General features: G+C 45.3%; 2 protein-coding genes across 2 annotated transcripts in view; one reads left to right on the top strand and one right to left on the bottom strand.

Moving 5' to 3' along the window:
• Positions 1 to 35: 35 nt before the first annotated feature.
• LOC101289960 (group 10 secretory phospholipase A2) lies at positions 36 to 10,190 on the top strand (the record flags this gene model as incomplete). The annotated part of the gene is made up of 3 exons (XM_033428758.2): positions 36 to 304; positions 2,071 to 2,177; positions 9,848 to 10,190. Coding segments are annotated over 3 exons (519 nt in total), but the record flags the coding sequence as incomplete, so codon positions are not given.
• Positions 10,191 to 11,598: 1,408 nt separating this feature from the next.
• BFAR (bifunctional apoptosis regulator) overlaps positions 11,599 to 21,436 on the bottom strand; it is a 28,922-nt gene continuing 19,084 nt past the window's right edge. Inside the window, exons 6-8 of the mRNA XM_004270161.4 lie at positions 16,257 to 16,430; positions 14,550 to 14,752; positions 11,599 to 12,908 (exon numbers count right to left, since the gene is read on the bottom strand). Coding sequence (XP_004270209.2) covers positions 12,716 to 12,908; positions 14,550 to 14,752; positions 16,257 to 16,430 — 570 coding nt within the window. The 3' untranslated portion in view covers positions 11,599 to 12,715. The remainder of the gene's footprint in view (positions 12,909 to 14,549; positions 14,753 to 16,256; positions 16,431 to 21,436) is intronic.

The raw sequence follows: 21,436 nt of genomic DNA, 5'->3' as shown, positions 1-21,436 counted from the left end.
GGTTGAGCTGTCCAAGGTTACACACCTAGGAATAAGAAGCAGGATTCAAACTGAGACAGTCATCCAGGCCCTTTTCAGGCTGCTGCCCTTCCCCAGAGCCAGGGCAGCCCCCACCTGCAGCCTCTAACATTTGTCTCCCCCTACCCACCCCAGCTTCCCAGAGGTCACATGTGCACCGACGTGGGCTCATAGAACTGGCAGGGACTGTGCACTGTGCTGGCATCCGCACCGCCATGGCCTACATGAACTACGGCTGCTATTGTGGCCTGGGTGGCCATGGCCAGCCCAGGGATGCCATTGACTGGTGAGTGCATGCTGGGGCCAGAAGGTTCCACCCCCTGGGGTCAGGAAGGAAATATCACCTATGAGGAAATACCCAAAAACGAGGTTGGGGTTTGGGCTAGGAAGATCCCAGCACGCGGTACTACTTGCAGGCAGAGGGCATCCTGGGCAACACGGCCAATGAGGCCAAACTGTGGTGCCAGCTGCCCCCCCCCCACCGTCTGGCCATGGAGTGATTGATTATGTTAGCTGAAAAAAATTGCACGTCATTGATCAGACTTATTTTGCATCAGAACTGTTCTGAGAACCCCTTCGAGCCCTCACAAACCCCCATTTCAGAGATGAGGAAAGTGAGGCACAGAGAGATCAACTTGCCTGGGGCCACATAGAGAGTGAGGGGTGGGAACTGGGATTTGAACCCAGGCAGCCTGGCTAGATTCACGCCCCCATCACTGCCCTCTGCTGCTGTGTGAGAAGGGCCTGTTCTGTGCGAGGCTGCAGGCTTGGATCTTGCCATGACTTCCTTTCATTTGCCCTCAGGGCCACGGCCATCCGAGGAGGCAGGTATGATGGTGATCCTCATTTTACAGATGAGGTCCCTGAGGCTTAAAGAGACACAGCCACTCACCATTTCCACTTAGTGCTGGTGGGGGGCAGGGGCGTGGAATGTGACTGTCTCTTCCCAGCTCGGAGGATGTAGCTGTCACTGACAGATCTTTATCCAGCCTCGTGCCTTGGAGGCTCCTGCCATGGGCCCTGCCCTCCCTCCCACACTCTGGCTGTCTAGTTCCTGCACATCTTTCCAGGTGCAGCCCAGGCCTCACCTCCTCTAGGAAGCCTTCCCTGAAGCCCAGCTGGGCCTGGCACTTCTCTGGCTCCCAGAAGCCCCTCTCCTAACCCCACATCCCAGCACTTCTCGCCACACACGTGGCACCTGGTGGCTTGTCTGCCTCTCCCCGCCAGACTGGGAGCTCCTTGAGGGCAGAGTGCAATCTGGCTGATGTCTCCCTGCCAGACCCTACTGAGGGGTCAGCGCAGGGTGGGGCTGCTGGCTGGATGGAAGCAAGAGCAGTGGATGATTGCACGATGGACAAGTTTACAGACATTGGTGGGTGTTTCTCAGGGAATTTGTATGTTATTATTATCATTACTATTGCTTTCGAGGTGCTCTTACGTGGCAGGCTGGACACCAGTGACACCGTGGGGAGCAGGACAGAAATGGCCCCGCCCTCATAGAGGTCTTGGTCAGGGAGGACAGCTGCTAATCAGTCTTCTCCCTAATTAGGGTCTCATCAAAAACCTGCCCGGAGGGAAGGAACCTGGGCTTAGGAGAGGGTGTGATCAGGAGACTGTCAGAGCCTGGGGAGATGTGGGATCTGGATGGCATCCTGGGGGTGGGGCGGGTACTCAGGCTGAGACCTAGAGCAGGAAGAGGGGGCATGAAGTTCTCCCAGGCAGGGGGCAGAGTGTGGGCAAAGTCAGGAGATGGGGAGGGTGTGGCTCGCTCCAGGAACAGAGAAGAGACCACTGTGGCTGGAGCTCGGAGACTCAGAGAGTGAGGCAGGCAGGGGCCAGGCTCGAGTGTGGCAGAGGGATGGAGGCAGCGCAGGACACACTGAGGTCGGTGGAATTATTTCCCAAGATGGGGATTCTCAGGGAGAAGGCTTGGACCAGAAGATGCTGTCACCCTGTGGGTCCTCACTCACCCGAAGTCCTGGCACAGGAGGATGGCCAAGAGAGCATCCCTGCCTTCACCCACCCGGCGGTCTGCCTGTCTGCCACCCACAGGTGCTGTCATTCCCACGACTGCTGCTACAAACGTGCCGAGGTTGCTGGCTGCAGTCCCAAGATGGAGCGCTATTCCTGGCAGTGTGTCAATCAGCACATCCTGTGTGGTGAGTTCCCAGCATCAGACCCGGTAGCAACCACTGGCTGGAGCATAGAGGGACTTCCAAGTATAGGCAGGGCCCATCTCTCCCCATCTGCCCCAGTCTCCACTGTGCCCTATTGTCTGCCTGACATTGAGGCCAAGTGTCAATTACTATAGCTCATTTCTCCTGTGCTGTTGATTTTGTTATGGAAAAGGAATATTTCTATCAGACCCAGGAAAACAGAAGGTAGGTCAAAAGGCTGAATGCTTCAAGAAAAATGGGAATGGTGAGCCCATTTATTTGTCAAAATGAAGAGTACACCTGGGTCTGATATATCCCCTTTGCTTCGCTCATTAGCACTGCCTGCCCCAGGGGATGTCTGAGTTTGCAAACCCTGGCCTCTGGCCAACAGCTTAGTCCATGATTCAGATTCTGTGACGTTGCCAAGCCTTGATCTCTCAGGGCCTCAGTTTCCTCATTGGTAAACTGGGGGCGGAAATCAAGCCGGCCTATTGTAAGGATGAAGTGACAGTGTCACTGTGCTTCATGCCTAGTAGATGTCATTAATGTCTGGTGAAGAAATGACCCAACACAGAACCTCCGGTGAAGATGACCAGGCACTATTTCACTGAGCCCAGGATTTGGGGAAGGACAAGAAGACAGTTCTGTGTAACCCTGAACCCCCCAAAAGAAAGTAATTTCTCTTTCAATTTTCTTTTAATCCTTCTAATTTTGTGAAATTAGGAGAAAGTCTCAGTTCAGTGTTACGTTAGCTGAAACATCCCTGGGTCACTTGCTGGTCCTTTTTAACCAAGAGAGTAGGTTTCTGGCTTATAACGTTATTCAAAAACCATTCTATTCCTAAATTTAATTCTGGCCTTAAAAAAATTCTTCATTATCTATCTATCTGTTTATCTGTCTATCTATCTACCTATCTATCATCTGTCTTTAACCACAAGCAGCGTGTATTTAATGAGGATAATTATAACATAACCTGATATCACTGTACATTTTACATGACCGGCCACTTCTTTTTTTTAAAAACTATTGTTAACTTGCTCCATATCATTTTATTTATTTATTTGTTTGTTTATTTATTTATGGCTGCATTGGGTCTTCATTGCTGCCCGCGGGCTTTCTCTAGTTGCGGTGAGTGGGGGCTACTCTTTGTTGCGGTGCGCAGGCTTCTCATTGTCGTGGCTTCTCTAGTTGCAGAGCACAGGCTCTAGGTGCCCGGGCTTCAGTAGTTGTGGCTCGTGGGCTCTAGAGCGCAGGCTCAGTTGTTGTGGCGCATGGGCTTAGTTGCTCCGCGGCATGTGGGATCTTCCTGGGCCAGGGCTTGAACCTGTGTCCCCTGCATTGGCAGGCGGATTCTTAACCACTGCGCCACCACGGAAGCCCAGTTTTGGTACTCTTGTTGAAAATCACTTGGCTCTTAGATCAGTGATGTCTCTGAGCCTGTTTCCTTACCTGGAAGATGGGTGTTGCAAAGATGGAAGAAGTTTTATAACGTGATAACCAAATTGGATGGAAGTTGTCACTTTCTTCCCTACCGTCTTCTCCATCCCTCATCCTCATCTGAACCTCTCTCTGACCCCCACTACCTCCACCTGAGAGAACTGAGGATCTGGTGTGATTCTCCACTAAAACCCCAGCTTCTGCAGACTTGTTCTCCTCTAGAGGGAAGGAGGCTATCCTAAGGGTTACGTAGAAAGATGTTCTTAGATATGCATGGATTCGCAGCTGTATCCTCTGAGTCTGAATTAGGAGTTGGCACAGAGCAAAACTGAATTAATATGGAGACATAACATCAAGGACTGAAAACTCCCCAGACATCATCTCATCCAACCTTCTCACTTAGAATTGGGGAAAATGAAGCCCAGGGAAAGAAGTGACTTGCTTAACATAGTGGTGATAAGCCCACTTCTGGGCATATTCCCTGTCCCCAAACTGCCCCCTTCCACTATGGGTGGAGAGGAGAAGTGGGCCTTGAATGGGAAATGTGTTAAAGACCTTTCTCTTCTCCCTTCAATCATTTTTACAAACCATGTAAAAATGATGTTTGTAAAATATTTATTGGTGTGTCTGCTGGTGGAGTCTGTGACTGTTTGCAGAACTGCCCTCCCTGAACCAAACGAAGAGAACCAAAATATCTATTATGCATTTTTTTTTGCTAAAAATATTCTTATTCTGTTTGGAAACATTCTGAACATAGTTGTTTGCTTAATTATAGGTGTGGCCCATTTTCCATTTATGGGCCTGACTTAAATATATATTTTTTCAATGTTAAGCATATAATAATATTTACTGGCAGGCCTTTATTTTAAACTTAACCCTTGGGAGCTAGGTTTCCTCTTCAGTTTTTATTATTCTTGAATAACATGAAGCTGTTGGGCTCCTGAGGCCATGGAGCAGTGAGACCCAGCCTTGCTTTTGAAAGGATCTTTCTTGCTCAGGGAAAAGGGTGGGAGCACAAAGGAGGCATAGGCATTGGGTCAGCTCTGTGGCCTTGGATAAGTTACTAAATCCCTCTGAGCCTCACTTTCCTCATCTGTAAAATGGGAATAATAAAACTCTGGTGTTGGGTTTGTATAAGAATCAGAAACAATGTATGGCTTTTCTGTATTCTCCCAAAAATTATTATTGAGAATCTACTCTGTGCCAGGCTCCCTGCTAGGTTTTGGGCAAAACAGAGAAGCAAGGCTCTGTGGTCTAAAAAGAGGAGAGCAGTAAATAGCGTCTGTGCCAATTGTTTTTACAAGTGCTGTGTCGGAAGAGAAAGCAGTGAAGTATTATACCAACTACAACATAGATGAACCTTGAAAACGTGAAGCTCAGTAAAAAAAAGCCAGACACAAAAGGTCACCCATTGTATGATTCCATGTATATGAAACGTCCAGACTAGGCAAATCCACAGACAGAAGGCATATTTGTGGTTACCAGGGACTCCGGAGAGCGGAATTGGGGAGTGACTTAATAAATATGGGGTTTCTTTTGGTCTGATAAAAATGTTTTGGAACTAGATAGAGGGGATGGTGGCAGAACATTGTGAATGTACTGAATACCACTGACTTGTCACTTTAAAGTGGTAAATTTTGTTATGGGAATTTTGCCTCAGTAAAAATGTATCTTCACCCCAGAATGCTCAGGGGTCAGAGAAGGTCTCACTGACAAGATGCCATTGAAGCAGAGACTTGGGGAATGAAGGAGTCGTGGGAAGAGGTGGTGGGAACAGCCAGTGCAAAGGCCCTGAAGTAGGGATGAATGTCTGGGTGGTTTGAGGAGGGTGAGGCTGGAGTAGAGTCACCCAGGGAGAGAGTAGTAGGTGATAATAGAATGATGAGGGCCAGATCCCCCAGGCCGTTGGAGGCTTTCCTTTGAGGGAGATGGAGAGCCAGGGAGGGTTTTGAGCAGAGGAGGGACATGATCCGATCTGCATTTTAACCGTACTGCATTTTTGGCTGCTGCATAGAACATATGCTGGAGGGAGCAAGGGTGGAAGCCAGGCACCTGTATGAAGCTGTCCCAGGGATCTGGGTGAGAGGTGGCTTGGGCAGGTGGTGGCAGTGGAGATGGTGGAAGGGGGGCTTCTGGACATGTTTGGCTGGAAGGTGGAGCTGAGGGACTTGCTCATGGATGGGGGAGGGAAGGGGAACTGGCTGGAGTGTTCATGCGAGTCACCCTGTCCTTAGACAGCTGTCCTCCGCTTGCAACCCTGGAGCTTCAATGGCTCTTTCCTCAGAAGTCCCTACCCCACCAGGTCACATTGCTCACATTGTACGTGTCTCTGTTGTGCAGCGGCCCCTGGAAATTTTACAGGCAGAAGGGCTGGCTCCTGCACCAGCTGGTTCATTTACCAATTTTTACATATTTTTATCTATCTGTTCATCTGTCCATCTGTCTATCCATCCATTTATCCACATGCTTTTTCTGATTCAAACCTAATCCACCTTTCTTGTGAAAAATTAAAACATTCCAGAAACACTGTAATGTAGAAAGTTACACTCCATCCACCAGAGTTAACTAGCTTCTGTTAAGTTTGGCATCTTTTCCTCCAGATTTGTGCATGTGTAAACAAACAAACAATAACAAAAATCAGATCACACTACGTATATTTTATTATTTTTTTCACTTAATATAGTGTCTTGGACATCTTGGAACATCTAGGTCAGCCTCATTCTTTTAAAGCCAGACAATCACCTATGGCAGAGTGTCTCCATCTTGACACTTTGGACATTTGGGGCTGGACAATTCTCCAGTGAGGGGGCAGTCCTGGGCATTGTAGAGTTTAGCGGCGTCCCTGGCCTCTACCAACCAGATGCCAGTAGCACCCCCAATCCCCAACGTGACAACCAAAGATGTCTCCGCACACTGCCAAATGCCCCCCGGGGGCCCCAACTGAGAATGGCCAGTGACACGAATGTACTTTATTTTGCAGAGACCATGGCTGTTCCTAAGTCTTTGTGCACTTGTGAGAGGGTTTTGTAGCATGGAGTCCTAGAACTGTTGGGTCAAATGGTGTATCTGAGGTGCCCTTAGAATTTATATGTAGAAAGGACTGGAGAGCAGCCTGAAAGGGGGTTAGAGAACTTGTCCTGGATGGGTATTTACTCGGCAGGAGCATTTAAAAAATGTAAATGGTGTTTATTGTAGAGGCTGGGGAGAGGCTAAAGGGAGACCTGGTAGAGATAAGGGAGGAGGAAGGCCACCAAAGTCCCCACAAGCCACCTCCTTTCGGCACTGAGTGGTATAGGTATTTTAAGTCTAACAAATAATGTAAACTAAACTTTGAAATAGCTGCCCTTCAAATTTGGTTGATTGAGATTGCTTTTTCCACGATGAAAGCACCGTATGGCTCAAAGTAGAAGAGTTTCAAATTAGAAAATGTAAAAGTTTGGTGGGAAATAAAACTCCATTGACACTACCCAGACATCCATTTGATTAACCTTCTGGTGGTGGTGGTGGTGTTTTGTCTTTTTGAGTGCATAATACATAAAAAACATGGCAGTGTGTTTTGTACCCCTTATTTTCCTCTTAAGTATAAGCTCTTTTCCATGTCATTAAAACTCTATTAAAAGAACAGATATATGTATAACTGAGTCACTTGCTGTACACCTGAAACTAACAAGATCAACTAACTAAACTAACTAAATCAACTATACTCTAATATATATATATATAAAAAAACTCTATTAAACAATCCTGTTACAAACTTGAATTTGTAAGGGTGGGCGAGTGCCCCGAGTTGACACCCTACTCCCTTCCTGCAGACAAGCCAGGAGGCCTGGGGTCGGGCAGAGCTGAGTTGGGGCCCAGTCCCCACACCCCTTCCTGGATTTTTCCTCTGTAAGGTTGGGGTGCCAATGGCACTGCCCTGAGAGGACTGGGTGAGATGGGGACCATAGAGCCAGCTCTTTGCCCAGTGCCTGGCTCCGCATAACTGCACAGTTAACGCCAGCTCCCATCGTCCTGACTTTTTCTGTTGTTATCCATTTACTGAATTATAACCAAGGCAGTTTTTCTTTTCTGGGCCGCGCCGCGCCACATGCCTTGTGATCTTAGTTCCCTGACCAGGGATCAAACCCGGGCCCCCTGCATTGGGAGCGTAGTGCCTTACGCACTGGACCACCAGGGAAGTAAGTCCCTGGGAAGCTTAATAAATGAATTTAAGGGAGAAAGATTTTCCCTCTCAGTCCTTTGTTAATTTTTCCAATTAGGCAAGGAGGAAGTATCAATTGCACGATAGTCTGACTGCTAGAGAGGGTAAACCTCTCTTACACTTGCTAATCTCCCTTTTTCTTTAAACCAAGACACTCCAATTTGGGGGCTCACAGCTTTCAGGTGGGCAACAGCATTTAACTAGACTTTGATATCAGGACTTTATCTTCATTGGTTTTTGTTGTTGTTTTTGCTTTCTTTGTTTTTTAGTCAGTTTCTTATATTTGTGGTATAAGATTTTGGTTTTCCATTTATGTCAGTGATAGAATTTATTTGATGCAATTTAATACCATTTAATATAATTAAATCATAATTTATTTAATAATTGACTTACTATTAGAAATAAAGGGGATTTAAAGCTAGCATCTTGAAGCTGCTATGGGTCTGAGTTTGGGAAACCCTGTGTGCAGTCATGCAGATAAACACCTTTAATCAACTCAGCTCATTACAGAGGGTCCCAGGCCCCCTGCCTCCTGCTTGACATCCCCCACCCCTCCCCCACTCATCGCTCCATCCCCTCCTGGTGCTGCCAAGCTCTTCAAGTGTTGCCCTGAGAGAAGCTGATGAATTTTCTGAGTCTCATGCTTCACCTTGCTAGGATCTCCATGGAACTTGAGCATTTTAAGAGGGGATTTTTAAAGATTAGCTGACAGCTTAAGGAGGTCAGCTGCAGCTCATAAGCACCTGCTGTATGCTCTGGATTTTACTGACTTGGTCTCTTTTCATTCTCCCAACAGCCCTTAGAAGTAGGTACTTTTAGTATCCTCATATGGCCCCTGTGGAAACAGCCTGGGAAGGATGAAGTGATGTGCCCAAAGGAACTATATCCATGGCCAAGCTGGCTACCTCCAGAGTTCATGCTTCACTGTGCCTCTGGAAGAAATTTGGCAAGATTTAATAGTGGGTGTTTTTTTTCCCCCCATTTTGTGGATAATTAAAAACCCACAGTCAAAGGCAGATGACATATCCATAGCTGTTATACCTTCTAAATTAATAAGATACAACTTGAATATCACAAAATCTTTCCAACCTAAAGGAATGACTCTCTAGCAGTGGAATTCCCAAGGCAGAAGGAGATTTATCTTTGGGTGGCAACCTTTGCACCTCTGTATAAGGTAGGCCCAGGATGGAAGGAAGAGATGGAATATATGATTGTTATCTAAAACAAACTATTTTCTTATTCAGTATCATGTCATGTGCATATAATGACATTTTACTTCTTCTTTTCCAATTTGGATACCTTTTATTTCTTTTTCTTGTCTGATTGCTGTGGCTAGGACTTCCAATACTATGTTGAATAGAAGTGGCAAGAGTGGGCATCCTTGTCATGTTCCAGATTTCAGAGGGAAGTCTTTTAGCTTTTCACCATTGAGTATTATGTTGGCTATGGGAACAAACTGTTCTCTTGAAGGAGCATCTGAAAGAGACCTGGAGAGAAAAGGCAAAGAAATGCAGGTAGAACCAACATTGATGGAGTTACACGCATAGGGCACTTTACATAGGTTTTCTCACCCATGCTTCCCAATAAACCTGCAAAGCGGATGGTGCTCCCATCTACATGAGGACTTGGCTCAGAAAGTTTAGGTAAGACCACACAGCTAGGAACTAGCAGAGAAGGCATTCTGAAAAAAAAAAAAAAGCCTGGATGGTTCCCAGGCACCTACTGCTTATCTAAATGGATCCTTAAATGCACTAGTGTAATACTGACGCAGAAGAGAAGCTAAAAGGGCATATGGACTTTGGACTTCCTCTCTGAAAACACTCCCCTGGCAACTTCAATTTCCTTTTCTGTAAAATGGGCTGAACATCACCTCCTTCAGGAGTTATGACAAGAGAGATAACGTGGTGAACTGTCAAAGTGTCAGCCAGCTGCAATTTATGCCCTTCCTTGTCCCCAGCTTTACTGGCTTCCCTTGCATTTATCTTCAAGTCTCTCCAAGTCCCTGCTCTAACCTCAGTTTTCCCACTTCTTCCAGGACCAGTGGAGGACAAATGCCAAGAACTCATGTGCAAGTGTGACCGGGAGATTGCTTACTGTTTAGCCAAAACTGAGTACAACTTAAAGTACCTCCTTTACCCCCGTTTCTTGTGTGGGAAGGATTCGCCCAAGTGTGACTGACTAGCATGACTTGAAATGTCTTTTTTGCACAAGGAAATAAAACTTCTTTCTGCGGATCAACAGCCTTATTCAGTTCTTTGCAGGAGGAAGCTGGGGCCAATTGTTAAAGCTGAAACCCTTGTGTTTGCTTTCACTCCTGTCCCGAACTTGGGGCTGGAGCCAGTTTGGTTTCCAGCTTAATGTCAAAAGTCCCACGCCTATTTTATAAAACCACAACTTTATGACTGTATTTATGACTGTATTAGGTTTGGTACCATTTGAGGTTCAACCTTTATGAAAAGAGCTGAGCCTTGTCTTCTAACCTGCTCCCGATGGCAGGTAGTCAAAAGTGAGCAAACACCTACCATGCGCTTGGCCTTGCTTTCAATTCTGGGTTGAAGCAATAAACAAAATGGCCACATGATGCCCAACCTTGTGAAGTTCAAGTCTAGTAGTTGTTAGCTCGAGTCTTCTGCCCTATCCCACTCCACCTTTAACAGTTAAAATTTATTTCCTGATTACAAAAGTAGTACCTATGCACTGCTAAAAAAAAATAAATTAATAAAAAATAAAAGTAAAATTGGGAAATATATAAAGGAGAAAACACCCCACTCCAGTTCTCAGTCCACAATAACCACTTTTAGTATCTTAGTGTGCTGCCCATCGGTCTTGTCTATAATGTGTTAAAAGTGTAATTGAGACTCTATACTGTATGATTTTCATAAGCTTTTTTCCATTTCTCCATGTCTTTAAAAAAAATCTCTGGAAACTTCATTTCCAAATGTATTAGATACATTTCCAGCTGTATTAGATACTATTTTATAGACTGCTACCTTTTGGACATTGGTGATACTTCCTATTTTTATCAATTACTGATGTGGTGAGGATGCTTGTGAATAAATCTTTGCCCCCCTCCCACCCTTTTATTATTCCTTAACTGAGATTTGCAGAAATGGAATTCTTGCATTAAAGGGTCTGAATATTTTAAGTAGACTCCCCATTTTGACACACCAAGCCAAGAGGGTCTGAGGGCGGAGAGGCAGCCGGTGGCCCTGGCTCTGATATGCCTGTCCCTCCTGCAGGCGATAAGGAGGGAGAGCCCAGCCCAGCCTGTTTGCTCTCCACCAAGACTGCTTTGCAATCCCCACCCCAGACAGAGCACGCGTGGGTATTACTCATCTTTGAAGCATGATTTGGGGAGTGGGTGGGGATGGTGTGGGGGGAGGCCAAGGTGGGGGGCAGGTGGGGAGTGCTGGACTGGGAGTCTGGCCTGGGCCCAGCTCCACCAGTGCCACCCAGCATCCCTCTCTTCATCTGAAAAGAAGAGTAACCCTGCGAGGCATGAGGCCAGGGACATGAAGGTACTGCATGCAGATCGGCTGGGCTATCAGCGTCTCCGGCAGGTCACGAGGGTTAAACAGGTAAAGTCAGGCAGCCTCAGGGCCTGATGAACAGACACAGGAGGAAAGAAAACATTCTCCCTCCTTTCACTTAAGAAACCTTCCGTGGCTCCTCCTCGGCTCAATGTCCACGTCAGGCTGGGGGACTTAAGTGTGACCAGTAGGTTGTACTGAGCAATGCAGATTTTCTTCATGCTTCCTAAACAGTTTATTTTTCTCTACATAGAAGTTTTACCTGTATAAAAGAATCTTTATTTTTATTTCAAGTAACTTCTTTAAACTTTCAGAAGCAAAGTTTGAGTGAAATCTTCAAAGATACAAAGGGTTAATGAATGGTTCATGGAGTCACAAAAAAACATTTTGGATGCCAGCTTATCTCTGCAGGGCCAGTCTTCAGGTTGACCGCCTTTCACACCTGCTGCTGTCACACTGGAAGGGAATCAAAGGCCACAGTTCATTTCATATTTACAATTACAGCACTTGGTGTAATTATACTTGTTGTTTTATACATCAGAACAGAGTGTACGGTGGGAGGTCAATGTACAAAATGTTTCCTTAAACAAATGGACTAGCCTGGATTTTACAAATTAAATTCGTAAAAACAAAACAAAGTAAACCCCAAAACAACAATTTTAAGTAGCACTGAAGCAGCTCGGCCTGATGTGAATTACTCTCCATGAAATGCCTGACATCCCACTCAATTCCCCCAGAAAAAGAGATGCAAACTTTCAACGATTACAAGTAGAAAACAGTGATGGCAAGTCTAACCACCATCATTCTAATCTTGAACTGAATCCTTTCAGAGGCTTAACTCTGAAACCGTGTAGCAACTCTTAAATAAGACAGAGTCGTCAGCCGGATTTTGGTTTTTCCTCTGTGTTTTTTATATGCAACTGCCATGCCTATGACAAAATCTCCTGTTCTCCTAAACTTAACTTAGAGGACAGGCCTGGGCCTGGGCTCAGTCTCAGGGCTCCAACTTGCCCTGGGAGCCTTGTGTCAGTCTCTGAGGTTATTAGCGCAAGCGGGACTGAGACCCACTCCATGTCCTCTGAGAACCCTGGGTCCCTGCCAGGTGTCGTGGACTGGGCCTCCCAAGACCCCACGAGGAAGGTGGCTGGGTGGGAGGCACGGTGGCTTTGTCAGCCAAGCGCTGGGGCGCCAGTCCCTGCTGCCACAGGCAGAGGGAGAAGACCTGGCTGTAGCCTTTGACAGACAAAGCAGCACCTTGTTTACCAGGGGCAGAAAATAGGGTGTCCGCTCCCCATCCCCCTCGCCACACTTAAGCATCAGAGCTTGGCTGGCAGGGAGGCTGGAAGAGTCCCTCAGAGGCTGGGCAGCGTCAGTCACAACACCTGGGTTTCTAGCCGTCGGACCTCCTTAACCACGTGATCAATGTTAATAATTGGGTTAAAGTACAGGGCCCAGTAAAACAGACAGTTGCAAACAAATTGAGGGATGAGGGGCCAGAACATGGCCACAAAAAGCCCCTGTGTTGATACTTTCCAAAAGTGGCTCCACATCCTCTGAGGCACAGTCCTGAAAAAGGAAGAGAAGCATTTGAGAGGCACAATAGTGATGGCGTTTCTAACGACAGCGCCGAGGCACTCAGACCCTGGGCCTTTGCCTGATGCGGTCTGGCTGCCAGTGCTGCAGAGACCTTGTTTCCTGTCCCCAGTGCCCCAGACATACCTTTCCTGACCACTCCACCTTCAACTCCCAGGACGCAGCCTAGAGGGTGCCTCCTCAGGGCACTGTCGCCCAGTCCCCACGCCTGGTCCCACAGGCGAGGCCTCCCTAGCACAGTCCCAACTCCACCTGCTTCTTCGCTGGGTCGCTCTTGTACGTATTTAACATAATCTTTTCTCTGCTAGGCTGTAGGCCTTCAGAGTATAAACTGTCTTCTTTACCAAAAGATCTGCGGTGTCCAGCAGAGAACCAGGGGCAGAGTAGGGGCTCAATCAACTGTGCCTGAATAAGTGAGTTCACTGAATTGAAATAAATGAGGGAGAGTCTTGTCAGGTTCTCAGAACTTTTTATAAGGCTGCTCCTGATGGATGAGGCCAAGACCCCTTCATGTCATGGGCTGTTTCAGGCTGAAAGGATGCTGGTGTGCTGATGCATTACTTCTGCCTGCCCAGCAGCCATACCCTGTCTTCTGGAAGCACCTTTTGAGTTTCCCTTTAGAGTGTCTCCCTCTCCTATTCTCTTCCATGTGGTCTGGTTGGGGCATCAGCTAGCCCCTGGTTGGGGGAGAGGCTGTGAGTGCACACCTGCATCTGGACACGGGGAGCCCACAAACCCCTGCACTTGTGGTGGGTTTGGGGTGGCAGGGGGAGGCTGTGACCCAGGCTGGGCCAATCAGAGCAAAGGCATGTGAGCCTCAGGCTTTCACAAGCCTCAGAAGTGCTCTCTTTCCTCCAGGGCTGCTAAGCTGCTCAGATGGACACCCAGAGTGATCAAGGACCCCCAAACAAAGACGTTGTTGAGGCTGAACAGAGCTGTAAGAGAGAGAGAGAGAGGGAGGGGGGGGAGGGGGAGGGAGGGAGAGGGAGAGAGGGAGAGGGAGAGAGGGAGAGGGAGAGGGAGAGGGTGGCCCTGATGACAGCATTTGGGTCTCTGGGTCCAGCCATGCAGGAAGCCTTCACTGGGCATGTCCCTTGGTAGGAAAGCCAATTTAGGTTGGTTTCTCTCACTTACAACCAAGAGTCACTTGACTCAGTGACTGTCTAGTCCAACTTTCATTTTATGCATTAATCCAGAGAAATTATCACTGTTCCAGCTGGTGGCAGTGCAGGATTAGAACTCATGCCTACAGAATTCCTCATCAAATCCCTTTATGCTCTGCCACACTGCTGCTTTCCGTAAAGTACCCTCTTCTTCTCACTTGTTTATTCCTCAATTACTGAAGCCCGTCACGCCCCGCGCCACAGGAATTAGCCAGCACATCGCATGGGGAGAAGGCGCATGGGACGCACTTTGACAGTGAGCGCCACCAGAGCCACCCCAGCCCCAACACAAAGGCATTTTCCTGTTTGCTGCTTAAGCAGTATTTCTAAACCAGAGCCCGGGGCGTCTTCTCGAGTCTGAACAACACTCCACAGAGGACTTCTCCTCCACTTGGTATTTCTTTCCCAGTCTCTGTTGCTCCAACCGTCTCCTACATAAAAACACACTTACTTCAGTTCACTTCTTGACCAGGTCCTCCAAAAGGAGAATAATTCCAGAACTGAGAGTAACATGGCATTGACGATGAGAAACCGTGACGTCCAGTAATGGACCTCCAGCCAGTCCCAAGCAAATTCAGCAATCAGCTGGTATGGAAGGAAGGAGTACTTGACAAGGAATTCTCTCCACTGCTTCCATGTGGGCTCTCTAAGATCCTTTAAAAATAACACACAAGTAAATAAAACTACATAAAAATGGACACAAAAAATCATGAGGATTGACTTTTACACAAAATACTGTGGTTATCCCAGTGAGTTTTACATTTATTAAAACATACATACACATACACGCATATGCAACAATCTAAAATGAGATTTCCATCCACAAACTCACCTTGTAATAATTAATCTTACACTGGATAAATGTTACCAAAGAGGCTGAACTGAGATGCTTGTTATATAATTGTGGAAGCTCAGAAGTAAAAAAAAAAATCTAAGCATGAGTAATCTAAGCATTATTAATAATGAGGTTGAAATGAATAAAAATTAACCAGCTTTACAATTTCTTCACCACTGCAAGGGTAGCTCAAACAATTTCAGTTCAACAGCTCATCTGTGGTAGAATGATAACAGGTCATGGGAAAAGTAAACATATACCTTTAAAAAGTAATTTTGGGAAAATGAAAAATTTTCCTTACAGAATTAGCAGGTAATCTGTAACAAGAGCATTTAAACAACTCATAAGCATCCAGAGGCTAATGAAAGCCAAGCAAGACTGTGCACAACGGAGCAGACACTGAGCATCCCAAGAAGAAAGTCAGCGTGATAAGCGGGCAAGGGTTGGTGGGGCTCTTTAAAACGGAAAGGTCAGGGGGTCTCTGTGCTCCCAGTCCAGCAAGGGCAGGGAACAGCTGAAAACTGGGTAATCAGAGAAACACTGTGCAAAGGGGCTAACCTGCAGGCTTAAAACTACACCCAAGGCTGAGGTCAGTTAGGCAGGTATTTGATTCAAGTGTTTAGAAAAGGGTCTTTGGAGATTTAGGAATTCTGTTTCAACATCATATACGATGATTCCTATATCCATGTGACTTTCGATATAAACGGATCAGAGGGACTGCCCCAAAAGTACCAATGTAAAGGACATTACCCTCCGATGACCAACTAGACACAATCACCCTGAGTCAATGCGATCCACTGACAGTTCTGAAGGAATCCATCAGAGCTGTGGCGGGTAGCTATCCCTGCCAAAGGCCCTGTGGTCAGCTGACGTGATGACTCCCATCAGTGAGCTGGATGACAGCTTACTATTCTGAGGCCAACAGGACGGATACTAACCCTGCCTTGTGGTAGGACAAATAATCATCCTTTGGGGATCCTGTTAAGAGACAGATTACCAAGCTGGAGGGCCCACAGATCTAACCCTTGGGCAATCTGGACCTATGCTATCTTCTTTTATAACAGAAGCAAAGCTGGGTTTTTTCCCCCTAAATATTTCAAGTCCAGAGGGTAACCCCTCTTGCTATGCAATGCAGGAAACAAAACAGGCTTCTGGGAGTGGGGAAGTTCCTGCTGTATTTTCTTTCGTAGGGGCTCTCCTTGCAAAATTCAAATGAAGCCTCTGTTGTTTCCTCTTCCCTGACAGGCGCCAGCCATGTCTCCAATTCCATCCCACGCTGAGGAATGGCAGCATGAAGCCACTCAAGGCCCTCTCCAGACCCACCAGAAGCTTGGTGATGACGTCCTCCCCGGAGCTGTCTTCTTGCAGAGGGCAGATGGTATGGATGAAGGGCAGGAAGGTGTCTGTGTAGTCAAACAGGTAGAGGTACAGCAGACAGAGTCTCGGGGAGCTCTTGAGGGCGTACAGCAGGAACAGGGACCTGCCTGGGTTCACGGCCTGCAGAGGATGAGGCGGGTGCAGGGACTCGTTACAACAATAGCTGCCCGCTCCCCACCCAGGCTCCTTCCGCAGTCTCACGCCCTCCTCCACGTGGTTTGCACTGGGAATGAATGAATGAATGAATGGGAAGAAGGGGCCAAGTAATCCATCTGTTAGGCTACGTTATAGAAAGATCCAGTCTCTCTCCATGGGTGGGGAGGGATAGGGGGATGAGAAGCAAGCTCCTAGGCACATTTAGAAGAACACAACCTTTCGGGAAAGTAATCAGTGGGCACCACTTAATAAAAAAATCAGAAGGCCTCACGCACAAAATATTTAGTGTTGCATTGTGCATAGTAGAGAAAAAGTGAAATCTGTGACCTCAGTCCTGAAGTTACTGTAGATATTTAGCCCAGAATTCATACAGCCATGGAGGAATGTATAGGAGGGGCGTTGGATAATGCTCACGTTACAATGTTAGGTGAAGAAAAGATCTAAGATGTGTAGCCATCCACCTCCACAGTGTCAGTGCCGTGAAAGCAGGGCCTGCCTGATTCAGGACTCAGATCCCCTTTCTAAAGGACCACCTGGCTCACAAGAGATGTCAGTACATGTTTGCAGAATGAATACAAAAATAAAACAGCTGTTTTAAGTACACTCAGAAAATTGTCTAGAAGAAAACAGAGCAAAACGCAATATTACCCATGTCTGAATCTCAGGTGGGATTAGGGTCAATTTATTTTCATTTTCTTCACTTCTGTAAATTTTGCTATAATGAATGTACATTTATATTTTTCCTGATTATAAAAGAAACTTAAAAATGATTCAATGGGCAATGGCAAAAGATGTGAATGGACACTTCACCAAAGAAGATAGAAGGATGGCAAATACGCACATGAAAAGATGCTCATTATCACTAATCCTTAAAGAAATGCAAATTAAGCCAGTGAGATACCACTGTACACTAATTAAAAAGGGGAGGGATGGGAAGGAGGGCTTACAAAGGGGCGGGAAGAAGCTTTTGGGACTGATGTATACGTTCACTATCTTGATTGTGGTGATGGTTTCACAGGTGTGTACATATGTCAAAACTTAGCAAATTGTACACTTTAAATATATGTATGTCAATTATAGCTCAACAAAACTGTTAAAACATATTCAACTTATTTGATGCTATTAGTGGCTTACCAATAAAGCTTTTAAAGTGTGATAACGGTTACATTTAAGAAGACAGTCCTTCTCTTTAGAGCTTCACACTAAAGTATTTAGGGGTGAAATAACATGATGTGTGGATATGCTTTGATATAATTCCAGGACTGGGGGTGTGGGGAGAGGGTGGAGGGGTACAGATGAATTAGGAGTGACCATGAGTCGATGCTCGTTGAAGCTGGGTATGAGTACTCTCTTCCCTCTATTTTTGTATGTACCTAACATTTTCTATATTTAAAAAAATTTTTAGGAGGTCCAACTTGTGAAATGGCTGATTCCAGGTCTGGGGCAGGAAAGGTACATGAGTAACTTGAACATCTTGTCGTGTGAGAACGGAAACTATCAAAGACTAATAAATCATGTTAAAAGGACTCATTAGCAAGTACGCTGTACCTCAATTCAAAAGTTAAATTTAAAAAATGGACTCAGGGAATAATTTGAAGAGACTCCTATTCAAAAAAGATGGGACAGTTGGAGCATGAATTAGAATAACTATTGAAATGTATTCAAATACATCAAGAATGTCAAAATACTCAGTTATTAATAATCCTAAAGAAAGAAATTGGTCACTTTTGGAGGACAACAGGGAAGCAAATTCTGAAACTGGTAAGGAAATGGAGAAGATCAAGCATTTAACCTGCCCTTCTGGTATAAACTGTACTTAGGATAATCAAAATGGCTGTTGACAGAAGATTTCCTTTTTATTAAAGATGTATGTCAGCTAACAAGATGAAAAAGAAATGAGAGAGTTACAGTATCACCATTTGGCAACCCTTAATGAACTAATGGATCTAAACAATCAATGATCATGGGACATTATGAGCCTCTTGATGGAAGAAAATACCACACCTATAAAGCAGCCTTGCCGAAACACCAAACCTAAACCAAAGTAAGCCTCTAGTCCTAACTCCTAGATTATAGGATATGCAGGGGAAGAAGGGACCTGTTAGGTGACACCACAGAGAGATAACTGGCAAAGTACAAAACGTCAGAAAACTACAGGAGAAAATGATCTGGTTTCTTCAACAAATAAATGCAGGGTAATGACAGAGGAAGGGAGAATCTACAGACTGAAAGAGACTTAAGAGACATGACAACCAACAAACAACCCAATTAAAAAAAATTCAGAAGACCTGCATAGACATTTTTCCAAAGAAGACAGTGAGATGGCCAATAGGCCCATGAAAAGATGCTCAACATCACTAATTATCAGAGAAATGCAAATCAAAACCACAATGAGATATCACCTCACACCTGTCAGAAAAGCCATCACCAAAAGCACCACAGATAACAAATGCTAGAGAGGGTGTGGAGAAACGGGAACCCCTGTACACCGCTGGTGGGAATGTAAATTGCTGCAGCCACTGTGGAAAACAGTATGGGTGGTCCTCAAAAAGCTAAAAACAGAGCTACCATATGATCCATCAATCCCACTCCTTGGAATATATCCAAAGAAAACAAAAACACTAATTTGAAAAGATGCAGGCACCCCAATGTTCATAAGAGCATTATTTGCAATCGACAAGATATGGAAGCAACCTAAGTATCCATCAACAGATGAATGGGTAAAGATGCTGTGGCATATAAATACACACACACACACACACACACACACACACACACACACACACACACACACACACACACACACACACACACAATGGAATACTACCCTTCCATAAAAAGAATGAAACTTTACCATTTTGCAACAACATGGATGGATCTGGGGGTATTATGCTTAGTGAAATAAGTCAGACAGAGAAAAATAAGTAGGTATATTTTGACTTATATGTGGAATCTAAAAAATAAAACAAACAAATGCCTATAACAAAACAGAAACCAACTCACAGATATAGAGAACCAACTAGTGGTCACCAGTGGGGAGAGGGAAGGTGGGAGGGGCAAGACAGGGGTAGGGGATTAAGAGGTACAAACTACTATATATAAAATAAGCTATAAGAATATACTGTTTAGCACAGGGAATATAGCAAATATTTTTATAATAACTTTAAGTGGGGTATGATCTATAAAAATATTGAATCACTATGTTGTACACCTGAAACTAATATTGAAAACCAACTTTACCTCAAAAAAAAAAAAAAAAGACATGACAACCAAATGTGGACCTTGTTGGGACCCTGGGTGGAACAAATCAACTGAAAAAAAAAAAGTAGGGTATTTGAATACTGACAAATTATTTGATAATATCAGAGAATTATTCATCCTGGGGGGGTATATTGTGGTATTTTAGTTTTGTTTTTCAAGAAGTCTTTACTTTTTAGGGCCTCTCCTGGTGGTCCAGTGGTTAAGAAAATGCCTTCCAATGCAGGGGACACAGGTTTGATCCCTGGTTGGGGAACTAAGATCCCACATGCCACAGGGCAACTAAGCCTGCGTGCCACAACTACTGAGCCTGCACCCTGTGGAACCCGTGCGCTGGAACTAGAGAGAAGCCTGAGTGCCACAACGAAGATCCCGCATGCCGCAACTAAGACCTGATGCAGCCACATAAATTTTAAAAAAAAAGTCTTTACTTTTTAGAGAGTCAATAAAATGTTTACTTATGAAATATATGCTATCTCAGATTCAAAATAATCAGGGGTAGCAGGAGTAGGTATTACTGAAATAAACACAGCCATGAGTTGCTGTCGTATGGGCTGATGGAAGTTTTGTACTATTATCCTGCTTTTGGGTATATTTGAAATTTTCCATAGTAAAAGTTTTTTGAAAAATCTAACTTCTAAAAATTATCCCTATATTGTAACGTAGGTGAGACATAGAAATATGGAAGTAGTTCTTCATTTTAAAGCAATGTTTCCCAACCTTTTTTTCATTATTACCCCTTGAGGAGCCTTTTAGACATTTTTTTCATAAGCCCTCCCCTGCCCCATGAATCGTTAACACCACAGACATACCGTGTGTCTGCTTATGTCCTGTGGTCTTTGGAGGGCCACAAGTCACTGCAATACTTAACACTTTTCACCCCTCAAGAACCAATGGCCTTGGGGGCGATGCTGCTCCTATTGGGTGTGCAGGCTCTAAAGGAATACAGGTCCCAGAAATAGAGCCCGAAGGCACCCAGCCACATCTTGGTTAGTACGAGACAAAGGGAGATGACTGGGTTACATGTTTGTAGGTCTGGGATCAGCTGGACCAAAATATCCCAACTCTGGGGCTACCTTCTATCAGAGAAGGAGGATAAACCAACCTCTCAGTTAGGTGGTTACGATGACAGCACTGCTGTGGGGAGCTGTCCCTCTCAGGTCTGACGAGAACAGTGGCACTCAGGGGCAGCCGCACCGAGGGGTCTTACCACACAGCCTGCAGGCTGAACATCAAGCGACCACCCCTGGGGAGGGGCTGAAGCGCAGATCTGAAGGAGCAGACTGATGATAAGGTTCTGCCTGCTCTTTACAGTGGGACCAGAATACCATCCCCATTCACTCTGGTGAATATTAAGTTTACTTTGACAGATTCTAACTAGAGGCTCATTGCTGGATACAGGACCCAGAAAGGTTCTGTCAGATATTAAAACCCACCATAGGTCTAACATTGGCTACAAGAAGTCCAGAATTTGACTGCATTAACAAAACTAATAATTTATGATAAAAGAGAAGTAGGGATTTTTTTTTTAAACTGACAAACAACACAGAAAACAACAAATCATCTATCTTAGGACCCTATCCCCATTCTTCAAAAATTCTGAAACTAGTGTTTTCTCAGCTTTGAAGCAATACATGCACAAAATAAACACAATTTTTTCAAACGGCACAGAATTGTATTAAATGACAAATACAATTCACCCTTCCACTCAA

The sequence above is a fragment of the Orcinus orca genome, chromosome 16, assembly GCF_937001465.1.
Source record: "Orcinus orca chromosome 16, mOrcOrc1.1, whole genome shotgun sequence".
Lineage (NCBI taxonomy): Eukaryota > Metazoa > Chordata > Mammalia > Artiodactyla > Delphinidae > Orcinus > Orcinus orca.
Note: the sequence above shows the minus strand (reverse complement) of the source record. Positions and strands in the feature narration are given on the sequence as shown.